The sequence below is a fragment of the Lepidochelys kempii genome, chromosome 7 (genome assembly GCF_965140285.1).
Source record: "Lepidochelys kempii isolate rLepKem1 chromosome 7, rLepKem1.hap1, whole genome shotgun sequence".
In the NCBI taxonomy this organism is placed as follows: Eukaryota; Metazoa; Chordata; order Testudines; family Cheloniidae; genus Lepidochelys; species Lepidochelys kempii.
The window spans coordinates 40381339-40407613 of record NC_136386.1 but is presented as its reverse complement, the minus strand read 5'-3'; the positions used below and the strand labels follow the sequence as shown (position 1 = coordinate 40407613).

Below are 26275 nucleotides of genomic sequence, written 5' to 3'. Positions count from 1 at the left end.
AGCCCCCAACGTACCAAAGATTGGATTTCAGAGACTAGAATACCAGTTAGAATGTGGCTGAGAGAAACCTAAAAGAGAGCAAAATATCCTAGAGGGAATCAAATTGTATTGAAGACAAACAGCATTTCCAAATATGAACAATCTTCAGTGCACTAAGAAATTTTTTTAACATGTCTGTCTATCGATACATTTTAATTGTTTTTTTGTCTGCTGGAATGGTCTTAGGGCTCTGATGAGATATTTATGCCCAAATCAGCCTCAGCAAGCTGTTGACAGAACTTCACACTATGCTGTGTTTGCCAAACCAATCAAAGGGACATTGGTGGCACAAATTAATTGTAGTGATTGCAAAACACACGTTACTGTATGGAGACAGTATAGCATCTGTAGTTATCACAGCACTGTCACCTAATAACTTGTGACACCACTGGTATCAGCTTCTAAAATGTCAGCCTACTTTTCTCCCAAATATCCACTCTACAATGTTTTTTTCTACTTACTGAGTTCTATTCATTATCTAGCGCCTAAGGATCTATGTGCTGTCACTCCACTGGCATTCTTTTATGTTTCTATTTTCATTTTATCAGTGTGGGAGAGAAAGATGTGGCTGCTGGTGGTGGGTGTGTTTGAGGGTTGTAAATTGGTGGGAGAAAACAAAGGAGTGGAAAACAAGCTTGGGGCCTACTGGAGTTTATATAGAGACTATGTAAGAAGATGCTTAGCAGCTTGTTTGTGTTCATATAAAAAAAAACAAAAACAAAGGGTGGAAGGTTAAGTGCCAGGTTGTAAATGGGAATATTATCTTAACCTATAAAAGCATTGCTATCAGCTGCAGGTTGGCTACTTTAGACAAGTCTCGGCGTGTTACTTGGTTTTCTGCAGAAAATAGCTGCTTTATTCCTGGCCCTGAATCTGGATGAGGAGAGAAATGATGAATGTTTTTCTGTCACTATTTTATCTGATGGACAGAATTATGTTCTTAAGAAAATGTGGCGCAACATATTTATTTTGTAATGACCTGGGTTGACGTATCAGACGTCTCAATTTTCAAAAGAATGCATCAAAATGAACCGTGACTCAGGGCTCAGTTCAGCAATTTGGTGAAAAACAGAGGAAGAATATTTCCATGGCTATTAGAGCTTGGCAGCTGTGAAAACCAAGCAGGATTCCCTGTGGCAAAACGAAAAATATTCCCCCTCTCATGCATGGAATCTGGAACTCTGCCCAGCTCAATTGGTTCATATTGCAATTGGTCATCAGCCAGCTGCTGTGGGGGGCTCCATGGAGCCTACTCAGGAGCTTTCCTAGCGGTATTCTACTGTGGTTGTAGGCACTTCTATGTTTAATAGAAAATCTTGCACTGGGGAGTTCTCAGAACTATGGATCAGGCATCAATGGAAGTTCCTTTTGTTTTTAGATATGGAGCAATGTTAATGATGTGGCACTGGGGACTGTGCCTTTAAGGACTGGGCTTCCCAGTCAGAGTCTGGAAGGGGCACTGTGAATGAAACTCTTGTTATACACAGCCAGTTGAAACCAGAACCACAACACAAGAGATGTCTTGCTAACTCCTTTAGCACTGAGCAATCACTGAGCACCACATGGTATCAAGAGTGAAAAGGAACTAAGCAGATACCCTGAGTGGACGAATGGAGCAGTAAAAAGCCCCCACCAGTGCTGAAACTCTCTGGAAATGCGGAAGACAATTGTCCGGCCATGCCAGCAGAAAGACAGGAGTCAATGGATGTGGTGTAATTAGGCTTCAACTTTATTCATTTTAAATAACTGGGATTACCTAGCAATTGCATAGTACAGGTCATCATCGTTCCTTAATCGTTTCTAAATTATCCCCAACCTGATCCCAGCCATCTCGTTGCTGGGATCCAACCATCTTCCCCTCATTGAGATAAAGGGGGCTATAGAAGGAGGAGGGTTAGCTCCCTTCTGTGTTAGTCACAGAGCCCCAAACCCCACTTCCTGAGCTCCTCTAAGGGATGCTTTATTTCAAATCCTTTCCCAATCCATTTTATCCAGTCAGTGTATCCCTTCCAAAACTGTTACCCGCATTGAATATCTGCCCCCAAATTTAATTGTTGTGACAACATAACCTAACGCACTACCCCACCCAACTGGGTCCCAGACCTGCTGTGGGGAAGGTGAAAAACCACCACCCAGCCTCCGTAATCTAGTGGTGAGGGAAAAATTTCTTCCCAGCCTCCAATGAAAAGGGCAATTAGCAGGATGCACATAGCAGATTGTGAGGGAACCTAGTTCTTTTTCATATCCGTGAGTTTGGGGGTGGGGGGTGCTGCCATTGTGATCCAGGTGAAAAGGGGCTTCTCCAGGGACTGCATGGGATATAAATACTCACCCCCTTCTGATCGGCAGGAAGGGCAGTGACCTCCTTCTCCTTCACTCCCCCAGACTTGGCCCAGCTGCTTCCTGCTCTTCCCTGCTCCATCCTTGTATACGTTGCCCCCCTCCCATCTAACCACCTGTACTGGGAGGAGTCATTAAAGAGGCAATACTCCTGTTCTTCCAGCCAGCTGGACAAGGACCCAAAACATCAAGCTGCAGTGAGCACATTGGCAAAGGTTTAAACAGTATTTTACTCTGTATCTGCAAGCAATGGGTGCCAGCAGAAAGGCAGAGTCGGAAGGTAGCCTTGTGACTGTCAATAGCTAGTTCGGAAGCACTTGTGTTTAACAGTTTTCAGTTCAATCAGGCAGAGGAGGCTAACTGTGAAACTGTATTATAGAAATGTGAGGTGTACTGCACTGCATCCAAAAAGGAAACATCTAAGAAATTATTTTAAAGAGAAAATACACAAAGAAGGTGAAACCATAGAAGAACTTGTGACTGATCTAAATCTGAAGAGCTCATCTTTGCAATTTTGTGAGGCTGAGTTCCTGATAAGAGACCGGATCACAACTGGGATCTGGAACAAAAAACTCAGAGAGACTACTGTAAGACCAAAAATTAACCCTTCACAAAGCAATTAGAATTTGTCAAGCAAAGGAAATCAGCCAGTTCAGAATGAAACTTATAGAGGGTGGACAGTGCTTTGATGCTGTAGACATAATAGAGAATCCAGAATGCTACCAGAAAAGAGACCTGAGACAGGAAGGCATGCTTAACTCAGTCGGAGTCCAGCAAAAACAACATATGCAGCCGTGCAAGCCAAGTGGATGCCCAACACATGAAAAAGAGGCAAGAGTTGCAATGGATTACATCTCTTTGCAAGTTTGTAAACACCAACAGAGCATGCACAGTGTGGACAAGGACAATGACATCACCACTAGCTTAGATAAATTCTTCACAGGAACAATGGACAGTGTTGCAGCAGGAGATGGTTGGACTACCAACCAGAAACCAAAGGGGACGTTTATTAATTTCAAGTTTGTCTGTTACATAAGTTTGGGCAGCATCCCAGCCTTCCTCTGGCTGGATAGCCAGAAATGTAATCTTCCATGGCACAGTTCCAGTTCCTTGATGTATGTCCACCCACTTGTTCCCCAGCTTCTGGCAAGTCTAGTACCTCAGATCCTTGAGATCTTTCCTCTGAGGTTGGCTCAAAGTAGTAGCTCCCTCCCGCTTCCCAACTCCCTGGTTTGGGTTTGCTAACTTCACATCCGTGGTGAGCACATGCAAGTACTTTGGAGGACAGGATTAGAATTCCAAACAACCTTGACAAATTAGAGAATAGGTCCAATTTCTGCAAGATGAAATTCAATAAAGATAAGTGCAAACTGCTTCATTTAGGGATGAAAAATCAAATCAGAGCTACAAAATGGGGAAAAACTGGTTGGGTGGTATTGCTTCTGAAAAGGGTCTGGAGGTTATTCTGAATCACAAATTGAATGTGAATCAACAATGTGATTCAGTTGTGAAAAAGGCTAATATCGTTCTGAGGTGTATTAAATGGAGTAAGACTTAGAAGGTAATTGTCCCACTCTATTCATTACTAGACTTAAGGTGACTAGATGTCCCGATTTTATAGAGACAGTCCTAATTTTTAGGTCTTTTTCTTATGTAGGCTCCTATTACCCCCCACCCCCGTCCCGATTTTTCACACTTGCTCACCCTAACTAGAGTACTGTGTCCGTTCTTGGCACTACACTTTCGGAAAGTTCTGGACAAATTGGTGAGTGTCCAGAGGAGAACAAAAATAAAAAAGTTTAGAAACTTTAGAAAGCCTGACTTATGAGAGAGAGTTAAAACACCTGGGTATATTTAATCTTGAGAAAGAAGACTGAGGGGAGGGGGACCTGATAACAAATGGACAGTATGTTAAGGGCAGTTATAAAGAGTGATCAGTTGTTCTCCATGACCACTGAAGGTAGGACAAGAAGTAATGAAGCAAGAGATTTAGGTTAGATATGAGGAAAGATGTTCTAAATATAAGGGTAGTTTAGTGGGTGAGGTAATAGATATGTGGATGAGGTAATATCCTTATTACTTCACCCACATTTTCTCTCTAATATCCTGGGACCAACACAGCTGTAGCACTGCATACTAAACGGACAGTGACATACAAAACATTTAGGGTCGTGACCCTCCAACCTTTTTCGCATCTGTTTTCTAAATATTTCAGCATTCATAAAGGAAAAGCTAAAAAAGTACAGGCAACAACCTACTCTTTAGCTTTCACTATTTAGGTTATGAACAGGTAGAGAGTAAATCAGTATCAGCTTTGTCTGGTCTTTCAACCCTTTATCCAATCATTATCTGACTATTAAAGACTTTAGATTAGGGCTTCACCACTAAATTAAGTGACAGCATTGTCAAAGTTTTGGCACTGTCCTTTGCACATTTGCTCTTATCTTTTGTTGACCGACCAACATTTTTTCATATTTGTATTAAATTGCCTTAAAAGTACAATATTGCACAAGCTTGTTCTTTTCTTAAAAAACCTTTATGAGAGTGTTCAGTATAAAACTGTCTAGAGTAAACTTTGTTGCAAATTCTCTATTTTTAAAATACTGACCCTCTTCCCCTCCCCCTCGCCCCATTTGGGGAAGTGGGCTACTTGTAACTCTTTCCAAAAAGTTCTGCCCTGTTTATGCATTTTCTTCCTTCTCAAAATGACTAGCATCCTGCTTCCTCTGCTGTATATCTAGAAATGTTCCTAAGAAGCTTACAGTTTTAGTTGCATGTAATACTGCGTTAATTTCTAGTAAAGATTCTTAGACTATGGTCTCTGGTGCCCAGTCCTCCGATTTGTCACAGCGTGCTCTCTCTCTTTTTGATTTCCAGTAAATGGAATTAAAATGCAGCAAAAAATGCATTAAATAAATTCCCAATATTACTTTTCCACTTAAGCAATTTTTGTAGTTGCCATTATAGGAATATTACATAATCACAAATGGAAAGGAAAGTGGTCTGTGTAATTGCACACAGGTAGGGAGGGAAGTTCCTGAGACAGCTTCTCAAGATGTGGCTTACCCTATGAAGAAGTTAGAACCTTTGATTTAGGGCTTGTCTGCATGGTACTTTGGCTAACTGGCCCTCGTGGGCCCTGCTCGCACACATTAAAAAATTCCCTAGTTTGCATTAAAGTAGTACTGTTTGAAATGAGACTACAGTACTGCACACTAGGGAATTTTTAGTGCATACCTGTGCATCCACATGAGCCAGCTTAATGTACACCCCGCTGTTGCAGTCTAACACACCATGTAGACAGGTGTGATAGATTTGTGTGATATAGATCCCTCATTTGATATGTCTACGGGGGCAAAGTGTTTGGCTATAAGTACTGAAAACAGGCAATCTCTAGACAATAAAGCACAGAAGATTTCTTCAAAAAGGATTTGGTTCCATAATTAACATATTATCAGTTAAATGTTAACTAAATAGATTATCCCTTTCAGGAAAAACTCCCTTGTTATCAGTTTAATTTGTTCAAAAAATCCTTTTCAGACTGAATCATCTTCATATGGGTGCAGACTTCTCCTTTTCCTCTGAAAAACATTATCCTTCAGTTAGTAATGCCATGAAAATATGTCTGAGTCTTGACTGCTTTAGTGTTGGGAACATGGGGTTATCTCAATAAGCAGTTCATGTTCTTATATTCCCATGAATCATAATTTGATAAACACAATTAGCTGTGCAACAGTTCACAACTTTTTTTCACGATATTTAAAGGTGTGTGATCAACTTCAAAATCATACTTATCTGAAAATATTTTATTACAAGTAACAACTGAGATTACTGTAACTGAAAGATGAGAAATTTTCCTTACTTTAAATTTTGCTTCTGAATTTGACTTTGGTGTATAATAACTTTTGCTGCTTTTCCTATGTGCTCCATTTTCCCCTTTATTTTGTGTGTGTCTTTCACACAAAACAGGAGAAAAACATTTGTAAAAACAGCAAAATGTATGTTAAAATCACAATAATTGGCTTGGATGCAAGTGTAATATCTGAAGTTACTTTTACCTTTAAAAATTGCATCAATTTCAAGTTGACAGCAGAAGTCAAGTTTTAAAATAAACTTCATCTATTTAATCGATACACAGGCACCCTGAGATTTGTAATAAAGCACCTTTTATTGTGTATGCAGTGGTTGGGCTTGTTTCACTGGCATGTGACCTGACTGGAGTCACTCTGGATTTAAACTGGTGTAACTGAGGTTAGAATCTGACCCACTGTCTACCCTGGCAGTAGTCTTTAAAAAACACATTCAGGAAGTATTTGTATGAAGTATTAGCAAAAATGTCAATTTCTCTTTTATCCTGTCATTTCAGGTACCCATGTCATGGAGGGCTCTGGGCGAATGCTCGTAACCGCTGTGGGAGTGAATTCTCAGACAGGCATCATATTTACTCTATTAGGGGCTGGTGGAGAAGAGGAGGAAAAGAAAGATAAGAAAGGTAACCTCCTCATAGCACATCTCGGTGGTCTCAAATTATTCTTGTAGGCCCTTTATCGGTAAAGCACTAAAAGTATCTAAAGTACTGTCTTCATGTATATTTTTTGTCATTACGTATGTGAGGGAATACAGCAAGAGCTATATATTACTAATACGTAAGTCGTGATTAAAAGTTTTTCATTTTAAGTTGCAGACTGTAATGTGTGATCAAATGAATGGGAAAATAAGGGTAGATCTTCCCATCACAACATTTTATGTTTGCACATAAATCTACACTCACATAAATTTTGCACCTTTACATAATATTAGTCTTCATAAGTCAGACATAGAAACAGCATCCTTATTTAAGTTTGAAAAATGAAATGAGGAAAATTGTGCCTTTTTGGTGATGTAAATGGTGAGTGCCTGTCTTTGTAGTTCTTGTTATAGACTAACTTAAGTACACTTTGTTCACAGACACCTTTTTATTTTCTAAGATTGACAGGTCAGGTTAGGAATATTGGAAGAAAACTAGTCTAAGTGGCAGCAAGTGTTGAATGAGGGTTACGATTTAACTACAAGTGCCAGGCAGTCAAATCAAGCAGTCTCTTTAGATCTTGATCTTATTGCAGGATGAAGTCAGAAGAACTTACTAAGCTTATTGGCTACACACTAAGCAGAAAATTGGTTTACTGTCTTTTTTTGTCCAGGTTTACATACACACACAGTCGTCAGTGTAATCTGTTCAAGTCTGGTTGCTGCATTTCTGGCCTGAGTGTAAAAGGGATTTTTTTTAAACTATCCTCCTCAAGCATTCAGTTGTGTTTAAGGGTTAAGAAACATAAAATGTGACATTTTCTAAAAATTCATAACTTGTCAGCAATAAAAAAGCAATTATAACTTCACCTAATGATTTTACTTGAGCTACATGTTCCTTTGGGATATCATTTATCTTTCTCCTGCATTGCATGTTTTTATATTTGAGGCTGCAGACACACACAGTAGACTTAGATGGTTTTCAGGACCTGAAATTCCCCATTTACTAACATCTGCCCTCTAATATTTTTATGAAGAGTGGCAAAATGGACTGTTGGGAAGGCTTAAGTGATTGCACTCAACGCCACATTTCTACAAGAAAACCTATTCTTCGTACCACATAACCTCCAAACAGAAGTACACAATAACCACTACTCATAATAAAGGCTAAGATAATTAAAGAGAAAACATTTGCAGTTTCCCAAGGTAGACTATTTTATGCTGTTATTTTTTAGGGCCCAATCCTGCTCTCATTGAAAACAGGGGGAACAAAATCAGGCTTTTACAGTACCAACAGTTTCTGTTTTGACAGTCTGTGTCAGCAGGGTGAGCGGGATGTTAAAAGTTCAATATTTGTTTCGAGCTAACACAGCTTGTCTGCAATGAGTGTCTGCTTTGGACCAGGGAGAACCCCCTCTGTATATCTTCTTGCTTGGTGTCTGTATATTGGTGTATATCCCAAGCTCTATTGTTTGTAGTCTTTAAAGAAAAAGAAGCAAATCTGCCATGGCAGATTAATAGAACAAGTGGTGATTCTAAAGAAACACTGAGGGGCAGGGCTTTTCAGAGCAATGCACAAGAATTTCATATAACACACATTAACTCTGATTGGAACCACACAGCTACAACACCAACCAAATGCTTTCAAAATTCAGGCTCTTCTCTTGCAAGCACCATTGTGTGGGTGCAGGAATCTGCCTGCGTAGAGCGACATGTAAGGATCAGGGCCTTATTCCCCCAAAATATATGTTCCCTTTATATAAACCTGCAGTCTTCTGAAATCCTACCAATTGTGTGTTTACATGTCAGTTTTCTCTGGTTGTGGGCTTTTATTCTTCATTAACATTTTGTAAAAATCATCATGCAGGTATGAAAAAGGAGGATGGACATCAGCTTCCAGGTAGAGTAAGAAATCTATCAGATCAGTTAGAAGGATGAGGCTTTTAGCTGCTGCCATCTGAGAGATTATGGTGCAAATCAGGGCTGAAAAAAATCAGGGTTGGAAAAATTATCCTTGAATATTCTGTTCAAATTCAAAAGTTGATTTCATTTGACTTCATTTGAGACCCTTTCATGCTTATTTTCAGCAAACATTTGAGTGCTCAAGCATTACCAGTGCTGCAGATCATAATTTTAAGCTTGGATGCTCAATTATTCCTGAAAAGTAAATTATTGTATATTGAATTTTTAAATGTACAGTTTAATTGCTGTGCTGGTTCATGTAAGTATCCAACTTCAGAGAAAATAAATGTAAGTAATCAGTTATGAATTATGAGTATTGTAATCAAATATGCAATTTGAAATTTGCATATATGTACTATACGGTGAATTTCAAATTCTGTATTTTATTGTGTTCATTTTGCACTAGGTCCATCCACAACACTGCTATTCACTTTAAGTTGAATAACTAACCTGTGTGAAATTATCAATTGTGGGCCAAGCATCAGTCATTAAAGAATTTCATTTGTTTCAAAAAGGAGTAAATGTGAAAGTTGTTTTCTGTTGTGAACAATTAGCCAACAGAAAGCAAAGTGAAATTCATTGAATCAGTTATTCATTATGAATTGTTCTCTCAACTCTAGTGCAAATGAGCATTAATAATAATAAATAAAACCTTTAGGGAACTTTTCTCCTCCTGTTATGAAGCAACCTCTAGTCTGACCAGTTCCCCTAAAATAAGGAAGATTGCTGAAATCTAAACTGGGATTTTATTTTCTACTATATTCATTTTTATCATAGATGAAATTGAAAAATGCAGGGACCAAATTTGGCAAGTTGCTGTATTTTGTATTTCCCAAAATATCTATATGTACTATTGAAAAATGTAATCTAATTGAAATCAGTGAAGCATATTAAATGTGTTATTGTTGCATAACTTTTGGACCTATGCATATAGTGTGCACTAGTTCAGTGGTTCTCAAACTTTTTTTTTCACGGACCATTTGAAAATTGCTGAGAGTCTCGGCAGACCACTTAATGATCTTTCCAAATGTTGTTTGTACCATTAACTAACTATTGTAAAGTGCTTTGGATAAAAGCGTTATGAAAAAAAAACCTTAATAATAAGTGATGTTTTTTGTTCTACAAATAAAAGCACACAATATTTTAATATCCGTAGTCTTACCTTTCTAATGTGATGGATGTGCCCTCTTTACCCCTCCACAACAGCCCCTAAGTTGGGTTTGGGAAGGAGGGGGGTCTCTCACTTTCTCCCCCACCGCAGCAGCCCCTGAACTGGGACTGGGAAGGAATAGGGTCTCTCCCCCGCCACAGAGCTGAGACTGGGAAGGAGAGCCAACTCTGCGGCAGCCACAGCCCTGGAGGTGGGGAAAGTCATCTCTTTCTCTGGCTGCCTTAGCCCTACACATCCCAAATTCCCCCATCCCCTCTTCTCACCCCACTGCCCCCACCCACCCACCCCCTATTCCCCCCAAGGCCACCACCTCACCTTACATGTGTATCTTCTCCAGGGTCCAGGCACCTAAATAGTGGAGCCACAGCTGCACTACACTAATTAGGTGGGTGGCCCTTCTTCCTCTTGTGTGCAGCTGCCCGGGCGCGCACCTTAGAGGGAGCTAGCTGCGGACCCTGAGTGGAGCTCATGGACCACTGGTGGTCCACGGACCACAGTTTGAGAACCTCTGTACTAGTTGTCTTAGTAGCAATATATTGTACATTTTGAAAAATACTGACAGGTTTTATAAATGCATTTATTCAAGCCAAATTGTATTTTAGCCTATTTAAAGTCAATTTTTTTGCAAATGAAGCAAATAAAATGTCTGCATAAAGGAGCAGAGGTATAGTAATACATAGTACTGTGTATAGACAGTTCTCACCAACTCTGTTAACTTTGTTAAATGTGTCTTTCATATTTCTTCTTTTTTTAAATATTCCATGTATGAGGGGGGGTGTTTCTGACTTTGGTAACATCTTTGTAATGACATTCATTTTCAGCCTTTATGTTGCTTAATTTAAAACAAATCTTTTTTTGGAAAAAGCAAAGTCACACTAGTCCATAAATGTTATTGTTTGTGTCATGTAAATTTGTTCATATTATTATTTATTATTCTTTTTTATCCATTATTACTCAGTAGATTCTTCCCATCCCTCCTCCCACCCTCCTTCAGCTACAGATGGTGCAGCAGGTGCAAATGCCACTGATAATGCAAATGCCAGCTTAGTCAATGGTACGTCAAGAACACCTAGCTTGTTTTATTTGATGGATATCTCTCCTGACTATATAAGCTTTCCTCTTATGAACTGCACAGATGTTGTATGTGCATGTGATTACCCTGTGAGAGCTCCTACTCCATATACTGTACAGCAGCTTATAAGAGACGCCACAACAATTTTGTGTCTCACAGGCAATTTACATCTTTTCTTCAAGCTGAACTAAGAATGGGAGAGGAACAAATAGGAATTTTGATATTTCTTTTACCATTAATTAAAAATGGTGATTAAGTATACTTTTCAAGTATGTCCTGTTTCCAAAGCTTTTTAAAGAAGTTGTCTTTTCTTAAAATTTTTAATGTCAAACTCCTCTTTACATGCTTTTTAACATAGATTTGAAACCAAGCACTATTATAAATTTGTTCTACTGTTCCAAGTGGCACTCTCATAAGCATTCATAGTCTCAATGTAGCTTTTGGAAATAGTACTGGGGTCAGGAATCTGGCTCAAATGCAACATGTAGCACTTCGGTGGCATCTTTTAACTAAGCACTATTCATAACACCCTTTTGACAGAGATTATGATTGAAAAGAGGAACACTTTTATGCAAGTTTGTGCCCTTCAGCATAAATTGTTTAAAGGGCTGGATTTGTGTACAATAAAATCCTATTACATCAGTTTTGACTTTAACTTAGTACAGCTTCTTGACCCCATTTCTTAGCATGCTAATACTTTAGTAATACCTGTTCTGGTAGTCTAATTACAGTATTGAATGGAATGGGTAGATACTAGTTTAAGCTTTTGGAATAGCTTTTATTTTTGATTATCATTTACATTTTTCAATCTTAATCACTTTTTGTGCAGTAGTATCTGTTCCTTATAGCTTTGCACTATTTTACATCACCAATAACGTGGTGGAATGTAAATACTATTTCTCATAATTATTCATCATATTTGTGATATAAGTAGATTCTGTGCCTTGCAGAAGCCATTGTAATGTGCATATTAAGGTAAGCTGGAGATCTGACATCACAATAAACACTACTGTGTTTCAACAGGATGGTATTTTCTGCAAAGCAATGGCATGGGAAATCCTCTGCACATTTTTAAAATAATTGTATTAAAATTAATGCAGCAATCTGCAGACCCTTAAGATCATTTCCATTATACACACCCATGCACACACACTCTCACACTCACACTCCTGTTGGAAAAGTGGAACCCCCAAGCCATGTTTTTCCATTGGTTGACAAATACCTTAGAGACAGAGAACCATTAAGTTAATGACTATTTCATTCTCCCTGCTCTGATGTGTTTGATTGCTATAATAAATGTACTTGCTGTACATTTTGTATAAGGCAAACATATGTATACAATAAAGCCTTGATAGATGTTCTCCTTCAGTACCCCAAGGGACCAATACTACATTAAGGGCTCAGTTCTTCAAGGTGCTGAGCACTCTGGCCCTGATAAAGTTAAGCAGCTGCTGAAGTGCTTTGCTGGATCAGAGCCAGAGTTTGCACAACATGCTGAAGGATTGAGCACTATGTGATTCCAGCTTAGTTTCTCTACTGAACCCTAGTAATTTTTATTGAGCTGTGTTTAAAGGACTGCTGTGTTCGGCCTTATTCATTTCATCTTGGTAATGTGATGGAGTTTACAGTAATATTAAATCAATATTTCAAATCAAGTGGTGTACTAAATTCTTTTTCCCGGAAATTATAGTCACTGTCCATGCTCGTCTCAGAATTTTGGTTCCCAGAAACACACACACCTGTAAATCCAATTCTGTATGATGCTCAAGGTAAAAAGTCAGATTCCATGCATTTGATTGTATTCTGTGAATTGTTTTCCCATCTTCTCTTGTGATGCTCTCAGCTTAATTTCTCATGAAATTTGATCCATATGGATGAGAACGCTCCACCCCAAGTTCAGCATGCCTTGCAGCATGTGTTCTGAGGAGAAACAAGACTAGAAAAGTAGTGCTGTGTGCCTCAGGTTAGGACGAGAGTGTTTTGGGTGAGGATGGCTGGGGTAATTTCCAAGGTTTTGGCTCCAGTCTGCACTATTACTATGCCTTTTTCAAGACTGCGGCGATGGTAATTCATTTTTCAAGAGTAGTTACAATGGACCACATTTTTTTTTAATTAAGAGAAAATGAAGTTTTAAAGCAAGAAAGTTAAACATTACAAGACCTCAGTTAGGACTGGATAATCAGGATATGTATATAAGAGCAGTTTCAAGAAACATGAATGTATATCTAATGCACGCTCAGTAGTGAATATTAGATTGTCTAACAAATATAGTGTAACGCTCTTACAGGAAATGCTCTTGTACAGTAGCTGTAAATCAACACATTACAAAAAGCAGGCTGAGGCACACCAATAATTATTCAGTTGTCAATGTAATTTCAAAACGAAAATATGTGTTTTCCTTGGTTAGACTTGTAGTGACATACTTGAATAAACAGTTGCCATAGCATGCTTTTTCCAACTGTATAGCAGGTTAAGAAACTATATCTATGAATTCCAACCGTTTTTCTACTTTTCAGTAGTTAGCAACTGAAACTGAATAATTGTTTGCTATTTGTTTTTATGGATGCATGCATTAATATTTTTAGATACAGAACAGTGTAGATAGACAGATGGACTTTTTATTAAAAGGTTTTAAATATGAAATTTTAGTATCTTGCTTTTGCCATTCTATATTAAAAGAGGGGAAAACACAAACAAGCAAAAAACCCTTAACATGAAAGTTGTGCAGAAAGTAATTCATTCAGAAAGTATTTGTTATGAAGTCTTGAGGAGCAACAATGACTGCAAACCTTACGAAACTTGTTTGTCCCAGCTAATTAAAATTAGATCATCAACAGAGCTAAATAAGTCTGCTAGCTTCCCAGTGATCCTACTTGGGATCTTGCTTTAGACCAGTGGGTTGATGGGGAAAGTTGGGGAGCTACTGATAGGGACCTTGTCAAGCCTCCTAAGGCTGTGGAGCAAAAAAGCCCACTAAAGGTCTGTGGGAAGGAGGGGAGACAATCAGTTTTCTAAGGCTCAGAAATGGGGCTGCTGGGCAACAATAGCTCTTAAGGTCTGCAGGAGGAGAAAAATAACCTTGATTCTGTTGTTTCTATGTTTCCATTTTCCACTAATCTAATTCTCCTTTCTCCTGTTGACACCTCCTAACTTTACCTGCTTCCTTCATCCTCTTGTCTCCCACTCTAGAAGCACTCTCCATGCCCTCCCATTGCCTGTGCCAACTAAATTTTGATCCATGCCTTCTCCACACATGCTCTCATTCTCACCCCCAAACACACTACTGACCTCTTGCAGGTCTCCTAAGAGCCACGGGAACCTCTGGAAGTCCAGAGGAAGGAAGACTGGAAAAGCAAAGCAAGGAGGAATCTTTTCTCCCTCCTCATTCAAACGGATGAACCCAATTAGCTTAATTTTTATTGCTCTCCCCCTCTCTGTTCTCAAGTCATGATCTGGCAAATGCATGTTAAAAGCATTTTCTAACTGAGGAGTCCACCACGTTAATATTATAGTTACAACTGCTTGAATGTCTTCATGTCTTTGGGTATAATGTTTTCTTTTTTACATTAAGTAACATGACGATTAGTTTATATTTTGAGGTCTATATCTTCAGGGAATTAAGCAGAGAATTACTTAAAGGTTAGGTCTCCATCTGTCAGTTGACACTAGGTGGAGAAAGTTAATTCCATTTTGCAGAGGATTTTGATATTTTGAAATTTGTTTTCATTCTGATTTGGAATGAAAACCAAATGTCTTGATATTTTCTGTGAAAGGGAATGGAACTCCAACTCTGGGGCAGTCAGCCTGGTGGGCTGCCCCAGAGCTGCATATCCTTGCAAGTTCTGGAACCCAGGCTGCATGGGACCTTCGAGCTTGGGAGCCAGGATTCAGGCAGGTGAGAATGCAGGCAGGCTGCCATGAAGCTGGACAGGCAAGCTGTCAGGAAACCAGTGCAACGATTTGGGGTGTAATTCAGACCAGTGAATGATTGTGTCACTGATTGTCCTGTAACCCTGAGTTCCTTAGAATTCTCTGCTGCTCTAGCTCCCTGTCTGTATGCCCCCAGCCAGCATACAGCCAGGCACTGAGTATCGGTGTGTTCAGCAGCATAGCATTTACAGATATGTGTGATTGTCTTGTGTAGTTGAAGCTAAATTGCTCAGATCCCCAATTATCTTTGGAAGTATACTATCCTATTGGGAAGTGTATGACTGTAAATGAGAGTTACTCCACAACTCAGTACTCAGAATAAATGATAGAATATATAGTAAGTCAGCTGCAGCACCCAGAATAAGTGAACACTGTTCCAGTTTTCCCAATTGCAGTTAACTTGTCCATTCTTTCTAACATTTATTAAAATTCAGTTGCTAGAATCAGTCTAGCACTTCTGTGACAATACAGGGTTGTTACGGCATGTCTTGCGTTGAAACTGTGGGATGCATTTTCCGTTGATGAACATGAATAGTTTTCTTTAGGATTGATCAGAGTTACACGTGGGTGGCAGAAGGAGTGTAAACAGCTATATATGTCATTTTCCAACATAATACAATGAGTTTTGTACTTGGACAGTTACTTGGAAAGATTTGCAGGGAATGCAGTTAGGAATAACTGGTAGCCTTTTTGGAATTTGGGAGTGGCTGTGTTCTGGTTGCCTAACAGAAGGTTATCTTATTCTTAATTCTGGATTTCCTTGCTTTTGAGAAGCTCAGGTCAGAGACTTAATTTTATTTTAATCTTATATTTTCATACTTAATTATCACACTTGTTTGAAGGAGACATGTCATCAGGTAAAACATTGTCATAGTTAACAGTAGGTTAAACAATCCCAGGTCACTTGTCTGTGTTTACCACTGGGATTCCTATTAAATAAGTTGTAATTCCTTAATATAATGGATTTACAGAGTTGTAGGGAAGTTGAATTAGACAATGATTGCAGAAAAGGTTGCTATTCATTTTTGTGATACTGGAGATACTCCATTGCTATTAGTCTCAATTTTGCTAACCCACTGCATCTGATACTACGCAACAGGAAAGAACTACTAGTAATTCTGTTCAATCACTTTCCCCATCATATTTTTGACTACATATTGACTTGCTGTATGTCTCTGATCTTGTTTACCTGTAGGATTAGATTGGTTTGGGGATGAGGGAATAATTCATTTCCAGAGCAAGATGATAGTTTGAAAAATCATTATGGTGTACCATACATTTCCTGGGACTATTCTAACAGAGGAGAATGTAATTAGAGTCTGCTAAAGAGTTTTTAAACAGCATTTGCCACCCACTATTCAGTTTCCAGGTCACTCTTATGGATTCCTGTAATTATTTGTGATGATTTATATATCCTAATGCCAGCAATAGTATTAAGTTATCCTGCCACACTGGTCTAAATTAGATTTGAATGAAATAACTATTTTTAAAGGGAACAAGAAGCTTGACTGTGACAGTGCCCTGATCATGTTGCAAAGGACAGAAATCTTAATAAAGGTGAAGACAACACAATGTAATAGATGTCAAAACCATACAACAACAAAACACAGAAAGCCAGTGGTACTGACCCCTGTAGCCCACCCACATGTTCACAAAGCAAGCAGTTAATGGGGCTGTCACAAGCCTCTAATGTGCACAACATATCATGTGGGCAATGATGCTTCTCTCCAAACATCTCAACCTGGTATTCCAGATTGGAAAAGGGAGAGGAGTTGTAATAAACTGAACTGACTTCCACTGCCCTCACAGCCCCTACCACTGTTACCTTCCCCCCTCATTTCCAGGAAAATATTTGTGCAAAAATAACCCCAATAAAAAAAGTCATGACAGTTTTTTAATGCTCCATTCCTTATCCCCCCCTACAGTTCTAAAGAATTCACATAGATGAGCATGTCGTTCCGATCCTAGCACAAAATGAAAGAGGATGACCCTCTCAATTCCAAGGGTTATATATCCCAAATCCTTGCATCCTGCTAATTTATAGTCAAGTGCAGCGCTCACCTCTGGATTCCAGAGGCTTTTTGGAACAGCAAAAACCCAAAAGCCTTTCCCCCCACTATTCTCCCATTGGTACTCTCTTTATATTAATCTTTCATATGTTTCTTTGGTGTAAATTCAATTGTGATCCATCATATTGATGTGTGGGAAAACACACACGGAGACAGAAGCGAAGTGTGACGTTACCTGGAGAGGTTAGGGCAGTCAGTGATGCACACAAGAAGGAGAAATTTGGTTCTGATGAACACCACAAAGAACAGGAAACAAACAGCACAGAATCATATTGAGTTGGATATAACAAAACAATCACCACAATTACAGTAAAGTAACTTTATTTTAATTCTTTCTTCTTGCTTGTGCTGGTTTCATGAACTATCATGTGAAGGAAAGGAGTAGAATCAGCACTGGGAGGTTAGAAGGGAACATTGTCTACCTGAGTCTTAACAAGTGATTTGCAATATGAATACATTTTGGAGAGTCAGTGCCTTAGGGCACCTTTTGATATTGATTTGCCATTTAACCATTGGGTTTGAGTGTATATGTTACTAGATAAAATTGCAATGTTAGGATATCCTTGAAAATTTTTCTTGCTACGTGCATGTATCAGCCATTGTTTTGCAGAGATATATATTTTGTGGGGCAATCTTCAAATTTCTCTCTCACTCACAGTAATATGCTGACACTGTTTCTGACTCAGGAAGACTGGTTGTGCCTCATTGGGAACCTTTTAAGTTTTAGCAGTGTTACTAAGGGCAAATAAATGTGCTCTCTTTGAAAGACTGAACAACGATGCTCCTGTTAATGGACAGCAATGGCTCTAGTCATGAATTCTGATACCCTGGGAAATGACGTAGCTAGACCTTGAGGCATGATCAGACTTTTTTTTTTTATTTGTAATAGATTGGTTCATATATTGTTATCCCCTGCAGAGTTCTCTTTTCATTAGATAAGATAGTTAAATGAGCTTTCACTACCTTAATTAGTTGAAATAGTAACTGAAGATAGATTTATTAAATACCTAGATGATTATGATATGGTTAGAGGCAAGCACAGCATAACTAACTGTGCCTCTCCGGTCTATTAGAATTCTGAGGGAGTCAACAGAATAGTGGAAAGGGAAGAACTATTAGGCATAATTTATCCTTTGATTAAAATTCCTCCCAAGAAGGAGTTAAGGGAACTAAGTTATCACAGCAAGGAAGAAGAGCAAAGTTTTCTCATGAAATCAGCAGTTTTCAAAATGGAAGGAGATTGGTAGTGGACACCCCAAGAATCTGTTCTTAGGACGTCTTTTGTTTGATGCACTAACGATCTTGAAAAGAGGGTAAAACTTGTGTATGAGATAAAATGTCTAGTTAGTCAGGAGTAAGGCTTGGGCGGTACATCAAAAGAGCCCAGTAAAACTAGGTGAATGATCAACATGATGACAGATTAAATCCAGTATTGATGCATGCAAAGTAATGCACAATGGAATGAAAAATTGGAGTCCAGTTGAATGTATTCACCAAATACACTATTCAAGAAATACTGCAATTATTAATCAATTGATTTTGGTATTTGATGTACTCACTTCTCTCACACATTGATATGTCCTAAATTAACTGTAGTTAATCAAGAAAAAGACCCATACGTAATCATTGACCATCTCAGTGAAAACATCAACTTGATGTGAAATAATGTTCAAAAAAGTCAACAGTATGTTAGATTGTATTAAAAAAGTGATAGAGAATATTACTGGAAAAAGCATAATGTGAATCAGTGAACTCACCTAGAATATGGTGGTCAATTCTATTCACCTCATCTTAAAAAGGATTTAGTAGAAATAGGAGGGGTATACAGGGAGCAATGCAAATTATTAGTGGCATTAAAAACTTTCATGTGAGGAGAGTAGAAGAGGATTAATTTAGAATGTGACTAGAAGATAAATGAATAAATGCAAAATATTATATAAAATAATGAATGTTAAAGAGGTCAATCAAATGCTTTGATTTACTATTTTGTAATGCCAAGAGTACAAAAGTCAAACAGTGTAATTCACAGGCAACACATCAAAGAGATAAAAATCAACTTTTTAATACAATGCATAACTAAGCTTTGGAACTTACTGCCACATGATAATTTAGAGACAAAGAATTTAGCATGATTTAAAAAAGGATTAGTCGTTTATTCTGCATGACTAGTAAGAATAGTAAGCATCTTATACAGGCCACTTTCGTAAACAAGGTGTCAGACTAGATTAAACTAGATCCAAAGTGGCAATTCCTATATTTCTCCTTATGCAATAGGTATAGTGTGTAATAGAGAAACAAAGTGAGTGAGGTAACATCTTTTATTGGACCAGCTTCTGTTGGTGAGAGAGAGAAGCTTTTGAGCTTACGCGGACCTCTTCTTCTATCCTTTCTAATATCCTGGGACCAGCACAGCTACATCAACACTGCATACAATAGTAGTTTATGTATAGTTGAATTAAGTACTTTGACGTATGTAGAAAAGCAGCATATTTTGGTGCTAGTCACTTATACCACTTTTGGAAGCTTAATGCTCTTTTGGCATGAGGAAATGTTAACTATGCTCTTAGAAGTCTTTCAATAATGTTTTACCTTTCAAAAAAGAAATAGACTGTATCTGCCATAAATTAAGACTTTGACTCCAAAGGCAGCTTTTCCTCAGGTCAGAAATCAAAATCTCCAGGGATATTTCATATCTTTTGCCATACATATTAAAAGCCAGTCTAGTAGTAAACTTTTCTTAGACAGTAAGATGCTACATTTAAGAATACACTACTATAATTTTTAGATTAATCAAAAATGTTTGAGCAGCTTTGTACAGATTAAAAAAATTGACTTTTTAAAAAATGTTCAAAGTTGATTGAAGGATGTCTAATCAAAAGCATTGGTCTTTTGAACATAAATATTCATTTTAAATATATTCAATTCACATTGTTTTGATTGTGGGAATAAAGATTGTTGTATCATTTAAAAAATTACCAAAGTAAACGGAACATACGTACATTTCAGTGATCTTATAAATTGTCGTGCTTTCAGAATTAATAATTGCTGCATTTTAAAAACATTTCTTGCTGCTGGCAAAAAGAAAAAAGGTGTCTGTGGACTAGAACTGGTAACATAGACCTGAATATTGATGTCTACTAATGTGAATAGCCTATGATTTGGAATAATTGCTTTGTTTTAACATAAATATAGACAAAATATTGATGCAAGCATTGCTGACCTGAGAAAGAGTGTCAAGGTTCCTCCCCCACTCTGAACTCTAGGGTACAGATGTGGGGACCTGCATGAAAAACCTCCTAAGCTTATCTTTACCAGCTTAGGTCAAAACTTCCCCAAGGTACAAACTATTACCCCTTGGACAGGCCGCTACCACCACCAAACTAATACTGGTTACTGGGGAAGAGCTGTTTGGACGCGTCCTTCCCCCCAAAATACTTCCCAAAACCTTGCACCCCACTTCCTGGACAAGGTTTGGTAAAAAGCCTCACCAATTTGCCTAGGTGACTACAGACCCAGACCCTTGGATCTTAAGAACAATGAACAATCCTCCCAACACTTGCACCCCCCCTTTCCTGGGAAATGTTGGATAAAAAGCCTCACCAATTTGCATAGGTGACCACATCTGAGGAAGTGAGCTGTAGCTCACGAAAGCTTATGCTCTAATAAATTGGTTAGTCTCTAAGGTGCCACAAGTCCTCCTTTTCTTTTTGCGAATACAGACTAACACGGCTGCTACTCTGAAACCAGTGATTACATTGTAAATCCAAAATGTAGGTGTATTCTGCTATGCTTCAATGGACCTTCTGAGTCCTAAGAACATCAAAGCATAGCAGTGTTGTTTCTCTCACAATAATTCTGTATTTTAATCTCTTTCTAAATTTCTTAGAAATCATAGTATGCTAGTTCCAAGTTCTGATGCAGGAGTTGTGTTAACTTTTCTGTTCTTTGAGTTTTATTTAAACAGAAGCCAGTATTTATTGACCTCTAAATCACTGAAAATACAAACAAGATAGGAATAGATGGATTAAAATAGTAATCCTCTACAGTCCATTTCTTAGCCACCCAATTATGTTACTATAACAAATATGTGTTCCAGTAGTACCTAGAGTTAGTTAATAAACTAGTTGAAGCATAATTTCTGCTTCTTTGATGTCCACCTATGTGTTGACTTCAGCTGTAATATAATATCTAAGGAACAAAAATTAATGGCTATTTTTTTTGGCAAACTCTCCCCGTCTATTTAATATGAAGAATGGGCCAAAAGTGCCATGAAAATGTATTCACTACTCTGCTTCCGTAGTGGAATTTTTATATTAAGTATTGTGAACACTCAGCAGCCAACAAAAGATGAGAATGTATTTCACCATGTGGGTATAACATTCATAGACTCAAACGTTGATCTTTTCCATATGAGAAATGGTCGTGTCGCTGTAGAAGATGCACAAGGCCTCCCATTTCCAAGACTTGTATGCAACTTGAAACTGGCCAGTTATGATTTAGGCTGCCAAAGTGTCTGAATTAGTCAGTTCGCATTCAGAGTTACAGAGGGTAAAACATTTCCTGGCTGAGTAATATCACCTTTCCAGGATATTTAATTCCAATATGTCAATTTTAAAATCAAGGCTGGTGTTATAAATATTACTATAATTTGTTTCTATCAAAATTAAATCATAGCATTAATTTTTAGCATTCATTTGTAAAACCATATACTAAACCATATCTGGATGAAACTGTAGTTTGAGAGTACTATTTAAGTTTTAGCTCATACTGAATGTTTTATTATATTTTTCCTGAAGTTAGTTCATTTTTCCAAAATATATGCACCACTGTTTTTATTTCAATAAAGGAAACAAGACTGGGATTATTTTAGCTGTTAGAATATTGGACTTGGTTTCAGTTCTTTGAGTTTGTCCAACTATGCATCTAAATAAAAACATTATGATAATGCCTGTTGATCATAAATGTGTATGTGAAACACATTCATTATTTTCGTCTGCCCTTTTTATTTAAATTCCCATTGTGGTGTTCTGTCAGTGTGATGACTGTTTATTGTCTGTTCTTTGTTGTCTGTTACAATTCTTCATCATATAGGCAAAATGCAGGATGGGAATATGGAGAACAGCCAGAATAAAGGTAATCTCCTTTCATACTAAGCAGGTTGTGGATTGTTATGGTTAGCATGTTGATAGATTCTGTGTGGCAAATAAAATAATTTGAAGACGTGTGGGGGAAATATCTTATTTGTTTGAACATACAATGTGATGGCAAAATGTGGGTGGAAAAATGAATAGTAGACACTTTGTGAACCAAGGTCAGGGAAATATTGGAAATGCAAGAAAAAATAAATTGTAGTATATAGACTTTTCACATACCGGAATTTAAACAGATTAACAAAATCAGTGTTTCAAATTCACCATTTATATAGAAGATGTGTGTGTTACAAAGTTCATTCTGAATTCATTTTTTTCTTGTGCAAGTTACAAAACCAGATATACTATTTATTGCTAATGAATTTCCAAATGCTATTTTTACTTAAGTCTTGTCTGCTTTGTCTGGCTAATGACATTGTATAAATGTATTTTTCTTTGCAGGGAGAAGGTAAATAACACTACATGTAGCAATAGCAAAAGCGAATCTTAATGCAATTTGATCTGGCTCATAATATAAAAACAGAAATACATGGGTATTGTTGAATAATAAGAAAATGAAAGAGTGTTAGCTGTTTCTAATATACTGTATATTCTGAGGGAGAAATTAATGTAAATATTTTTCTTTCTCTGTGGAAAAGTTTTAATTGCTTTTTCATTATACTGAAGAGATCATTAACTATGTTTACTTCAGAACCTGCCAAGTAAACAAAATAAGTACTGTTAGATGTATTTTTTTTCCTCTGAGAATTATTTAAATGCACTTCTGCAGAGTGAGATGGAATAGAAACTAGTGAGATTAACTCTGTCATGCTAGATGACTACTAAATAGAAGGACAGTTCATGAATAATGACTTAAAACAAAGGAGAGCCTTTCAGTCTCCTAGTTAAATTAATCTGGTTTCATACAAATGATGATGTATATCAAAATGTGGTAGAATGATTTTGTCTCATTTCATTCCATTTCATATAATCTATTCTATCTACCACACTGACCACACACAGGAAGGTGATTGACCTTTAAAAAAAAAGACAGTTTTGCCTTAGACACTATTGTTGCCTTAGATACTCAGTATGGTTTCTCTACTCCCCTGCATACTCCCTCTATACTTCCTATCCAATCCCAGTACCATAAAAGTCCATCTCTCCTGAAGGAAGGGAGTGGTTTTATTTCTGTAAATTTTAGTCATAAGGATTTTGGGGGAGCATGACTACACAGATACTTTTTAATTGTGCTAGAAGGCATAGTCAGCGGGGCGATAGATGTTGAAATTTTTCAGACTCTGGGATTATCTAAAAAGTACTGAGGTAATATTCTTATTTGTAAAACAATTGGCATGTCTGTAGGGGTTGCGTGCACACGCGCACACACCCACTCTTATTAATAGTAAGAAGGTATTGAATGCTATAAATGTAGATGGCACTATAAAGTCACATTATATGTCCCAAAGAATTTACAGTCTCAGACCTTGATCCTGCAAATGAGCAGACCTTTGTGCAGATGAGCAAAGCCTCTTATGGACATCCGGATACAGGATCAGGGTACTGCATATATTCATAATTAATCATCCATGTTACTACCAGTACGCATGTGGGACTATTACAAGTTGAATTTAGTATGAATAAACAACTTCAGAGATTTTTTCTTTAAATAAAAGGTTAGAAATTTTGTTGGTTAAAAGTTCTGGAGTAATGGTTTTCTTCTGCATTGTTAGCCAAGCAACAGGATGGTGCTGCTGCCATGGAGATGCAGCCACTGAAGAGTGCAGAAGGAGGAGAGGGAGATGAAAAAGAAAAGAAGAAGGCTAGTATGCACAAGAAAGAGAAATCTGTCCTCCAGGGAAAGCTGACCAAACTAGCCGTCCAAATAGGCAAAGCAGGTATGAATGGGTAACTAACTAGATATCAGCATGCTGTGGTGAGGATCACGTTATAGGATTTCAAAGCAAATGATTATGAAAAGGGATAGTTTTATTAAAAATATTAAGAAAGTAATTATCACAGTACTCTAGAATTGTATGCCTAAGATCGTTTTTGTGCATACTTTGAAAACTGAGAAACTAGAAGCTCTAAACAACTTGGGTTGTTGTGAATATTTGAATCAAAGTGAACTGCAGTTTCTCATAGCCAGTGTTCCCAAGTGCAGTAATTACAAGATATTTAATTTCCTGTCCCCTCAGGATGCCTGAGAATGTGCATTCAAAATGGATAATATCGTCTCAGGCTTGGAGCCAGATCCTCTTCTCCCTCAATGGATTCTGGTGTAATTTCGCTGCCACTTCTCCTCCACCCCCCACAGTAGCTTTTTACCAAAAACAGAATAAAACCTGTTTTATTCCATTCCTTCAAAAAAAAAAAGGGGGGTGGGGGGATGAAAAATAAATCTGCTGATGATAGTGTTCTTAAAAACAGCCTTAGTTTGAGTTTCAACTGTATCCATGGTGTCTCAGTGGTTCACTCTATTTTTTCCACAAATGCTAGTGTAACCCACACACACCACCTGGGTGTGGTGTTCTGTCCCATCTAATGGCACCGAGACGACTTAGAGAGAGAGAGAGAGATTAACGAGTCTGTTCTACAGCCTTAGCTAGCAGGTAGTTGGCTTTTAGCTCATGCAGCAGAGGCTCATGCACTAAGCTCGAAAGGTCCCAGATTCGATCCTACCTGCCAACGACCAGGGTCTGTCGGTGTTACACCAGTTTCCTTGCTCTGTCTTGATATACTCAAACTTTATATTGCTACTCTCTTTTGTGTATTTCTAGTACAGGTTAATTTATTGGGATAGGTCATGTGGTATAAAGCAGTTCAGTCGCATCATATTTAATTTCCCAGATTGGTTGAGCCTGCCCCATATGATCAGGCAGTTTGGCATAGTAGGAGCAATTTTGAGTTGATTTCTTATACATAGAAGGCAGATGCTCTTTAAATTTTCTGATTCAAATTTGGGAACACTTTATAATGGAACTATGAAGGCTGTAGTTATTTGGCCATAGCTGAATAAATCTTTCAAATACACAGACTCCAGAGAATCATTGAGGCTGTCTTGGTATTTAGATTTCAAATGATGGTAATGATACATTTGGAAATATGGCCCATTGTTTAATAAATGTTACGGTTATAAAGGAAAATAACCACTTTACCAAGCTAACAAAAGAGAAGCAAACACTCTAAGGGACAAGATTTTTCTAGAAGGCCCATGATTATTGGGTTTACAGTAAAACTCAGATACAGTATTCCGTCTGGCTAATATTAATATTAGTAATATTAACTGTTAATTGTCACAAATGTTTTTTTTTCATACATTGGGAGACAAGGTGAGGGAGGTAATCTCTTTTCTTAGACCAACTTCTGTTGGTGAGAGAGACAAGGAGCAAGTCTACACTTACAGTGATGCATCAGCGCAGCTGCAGCACTTTAATGAAGATGCTCTAAGCTGACAGGAGAGAGCCCTCCCATCAGTGTAGTTAATCTGCCTCCCTGAAAGGCAGTAGCGATGTCAGCAGGAGAAGCTCTCCCACTGACATAGCGCTGTATCTGCGGGCCGTTGTGTCAGTATAACAACATTGCTCTGGGGTGTGGATTTGTCACACCCCTGAGCAATGTAGTTATACTGATATCAGTCTGTAGTGCAGAGCAGCCTAAGCTTTCAGGCCACACAGAGCTCTTCTTCAGGCCACTCTACCTTGAATGGTCTCTTAGAATATGTGCTAACTACTTATGCTAAACAATCTGTTCCACTTTGCATTAGCTGTGATGCTCTGAGTACCTTTGCCAGACCTGAAGAAGAGCTCTGTGTGGCTCGAAAGCTTTTCTCTGTCACCAACAGAAGTTGATCCAATAAAAAATATTACCTCACCCACCTTGTCTCTCTAATATCCTCGGACTGACATGACTATAGCTACACTGCATGCTTCTTATGTGTCAGTTAAGAGGTCCAAATGTCACAATAAAAATTCAAATAGAAAAATTTTCCAATTGCCTCTTTCCACTGATGGAAATGGGAACTGTTGATGAAATTGCACCCTTTCCAGTGGAGGGA

The 26275-nt window shown here is 38.0% G+C and overlaps 1 protein-coding gene across 8 annotated transcripts in view; it reads left to right on the top strand.

Moving 5' to 3' along the window:
- The window catches only part of ATP2B2 (ATPase plasma membrane Ca2+ transporting 2), a 422382-nt gene that overhangs the window by 269015 nt on the left and 127092 nt on the right, over window positions 1-26275 (top strand). For 2 of the 8 annotated variants that reach the window (XM_073352326.2, XM_073352329.2), the window contains exons 7-10: window positions 6746-6871; window positions 10977-11072; window positions 22181-22222; window positions 23952-24116. In XM_073352326.2, coding sequence (XP_073208427.1) covers window positions 6746-6871; window positions 10977-11072; window positions 22181-22222; window positions 23952-24116 — 429 coding nt within the window. Of the gene's footprint in view, window positions 1-6745; window positions 6872-8752; window positions 8786-10976; window positions 11073-22180; window positions 22223-23951; window positions 24117-26275 lie in introns of all 8 variants that reach the window. The other 6 variants (XM_073352328.2, XM_073352332.2, XM_073352331.2 and 3 more) reach the window with 4 other exon arrangements.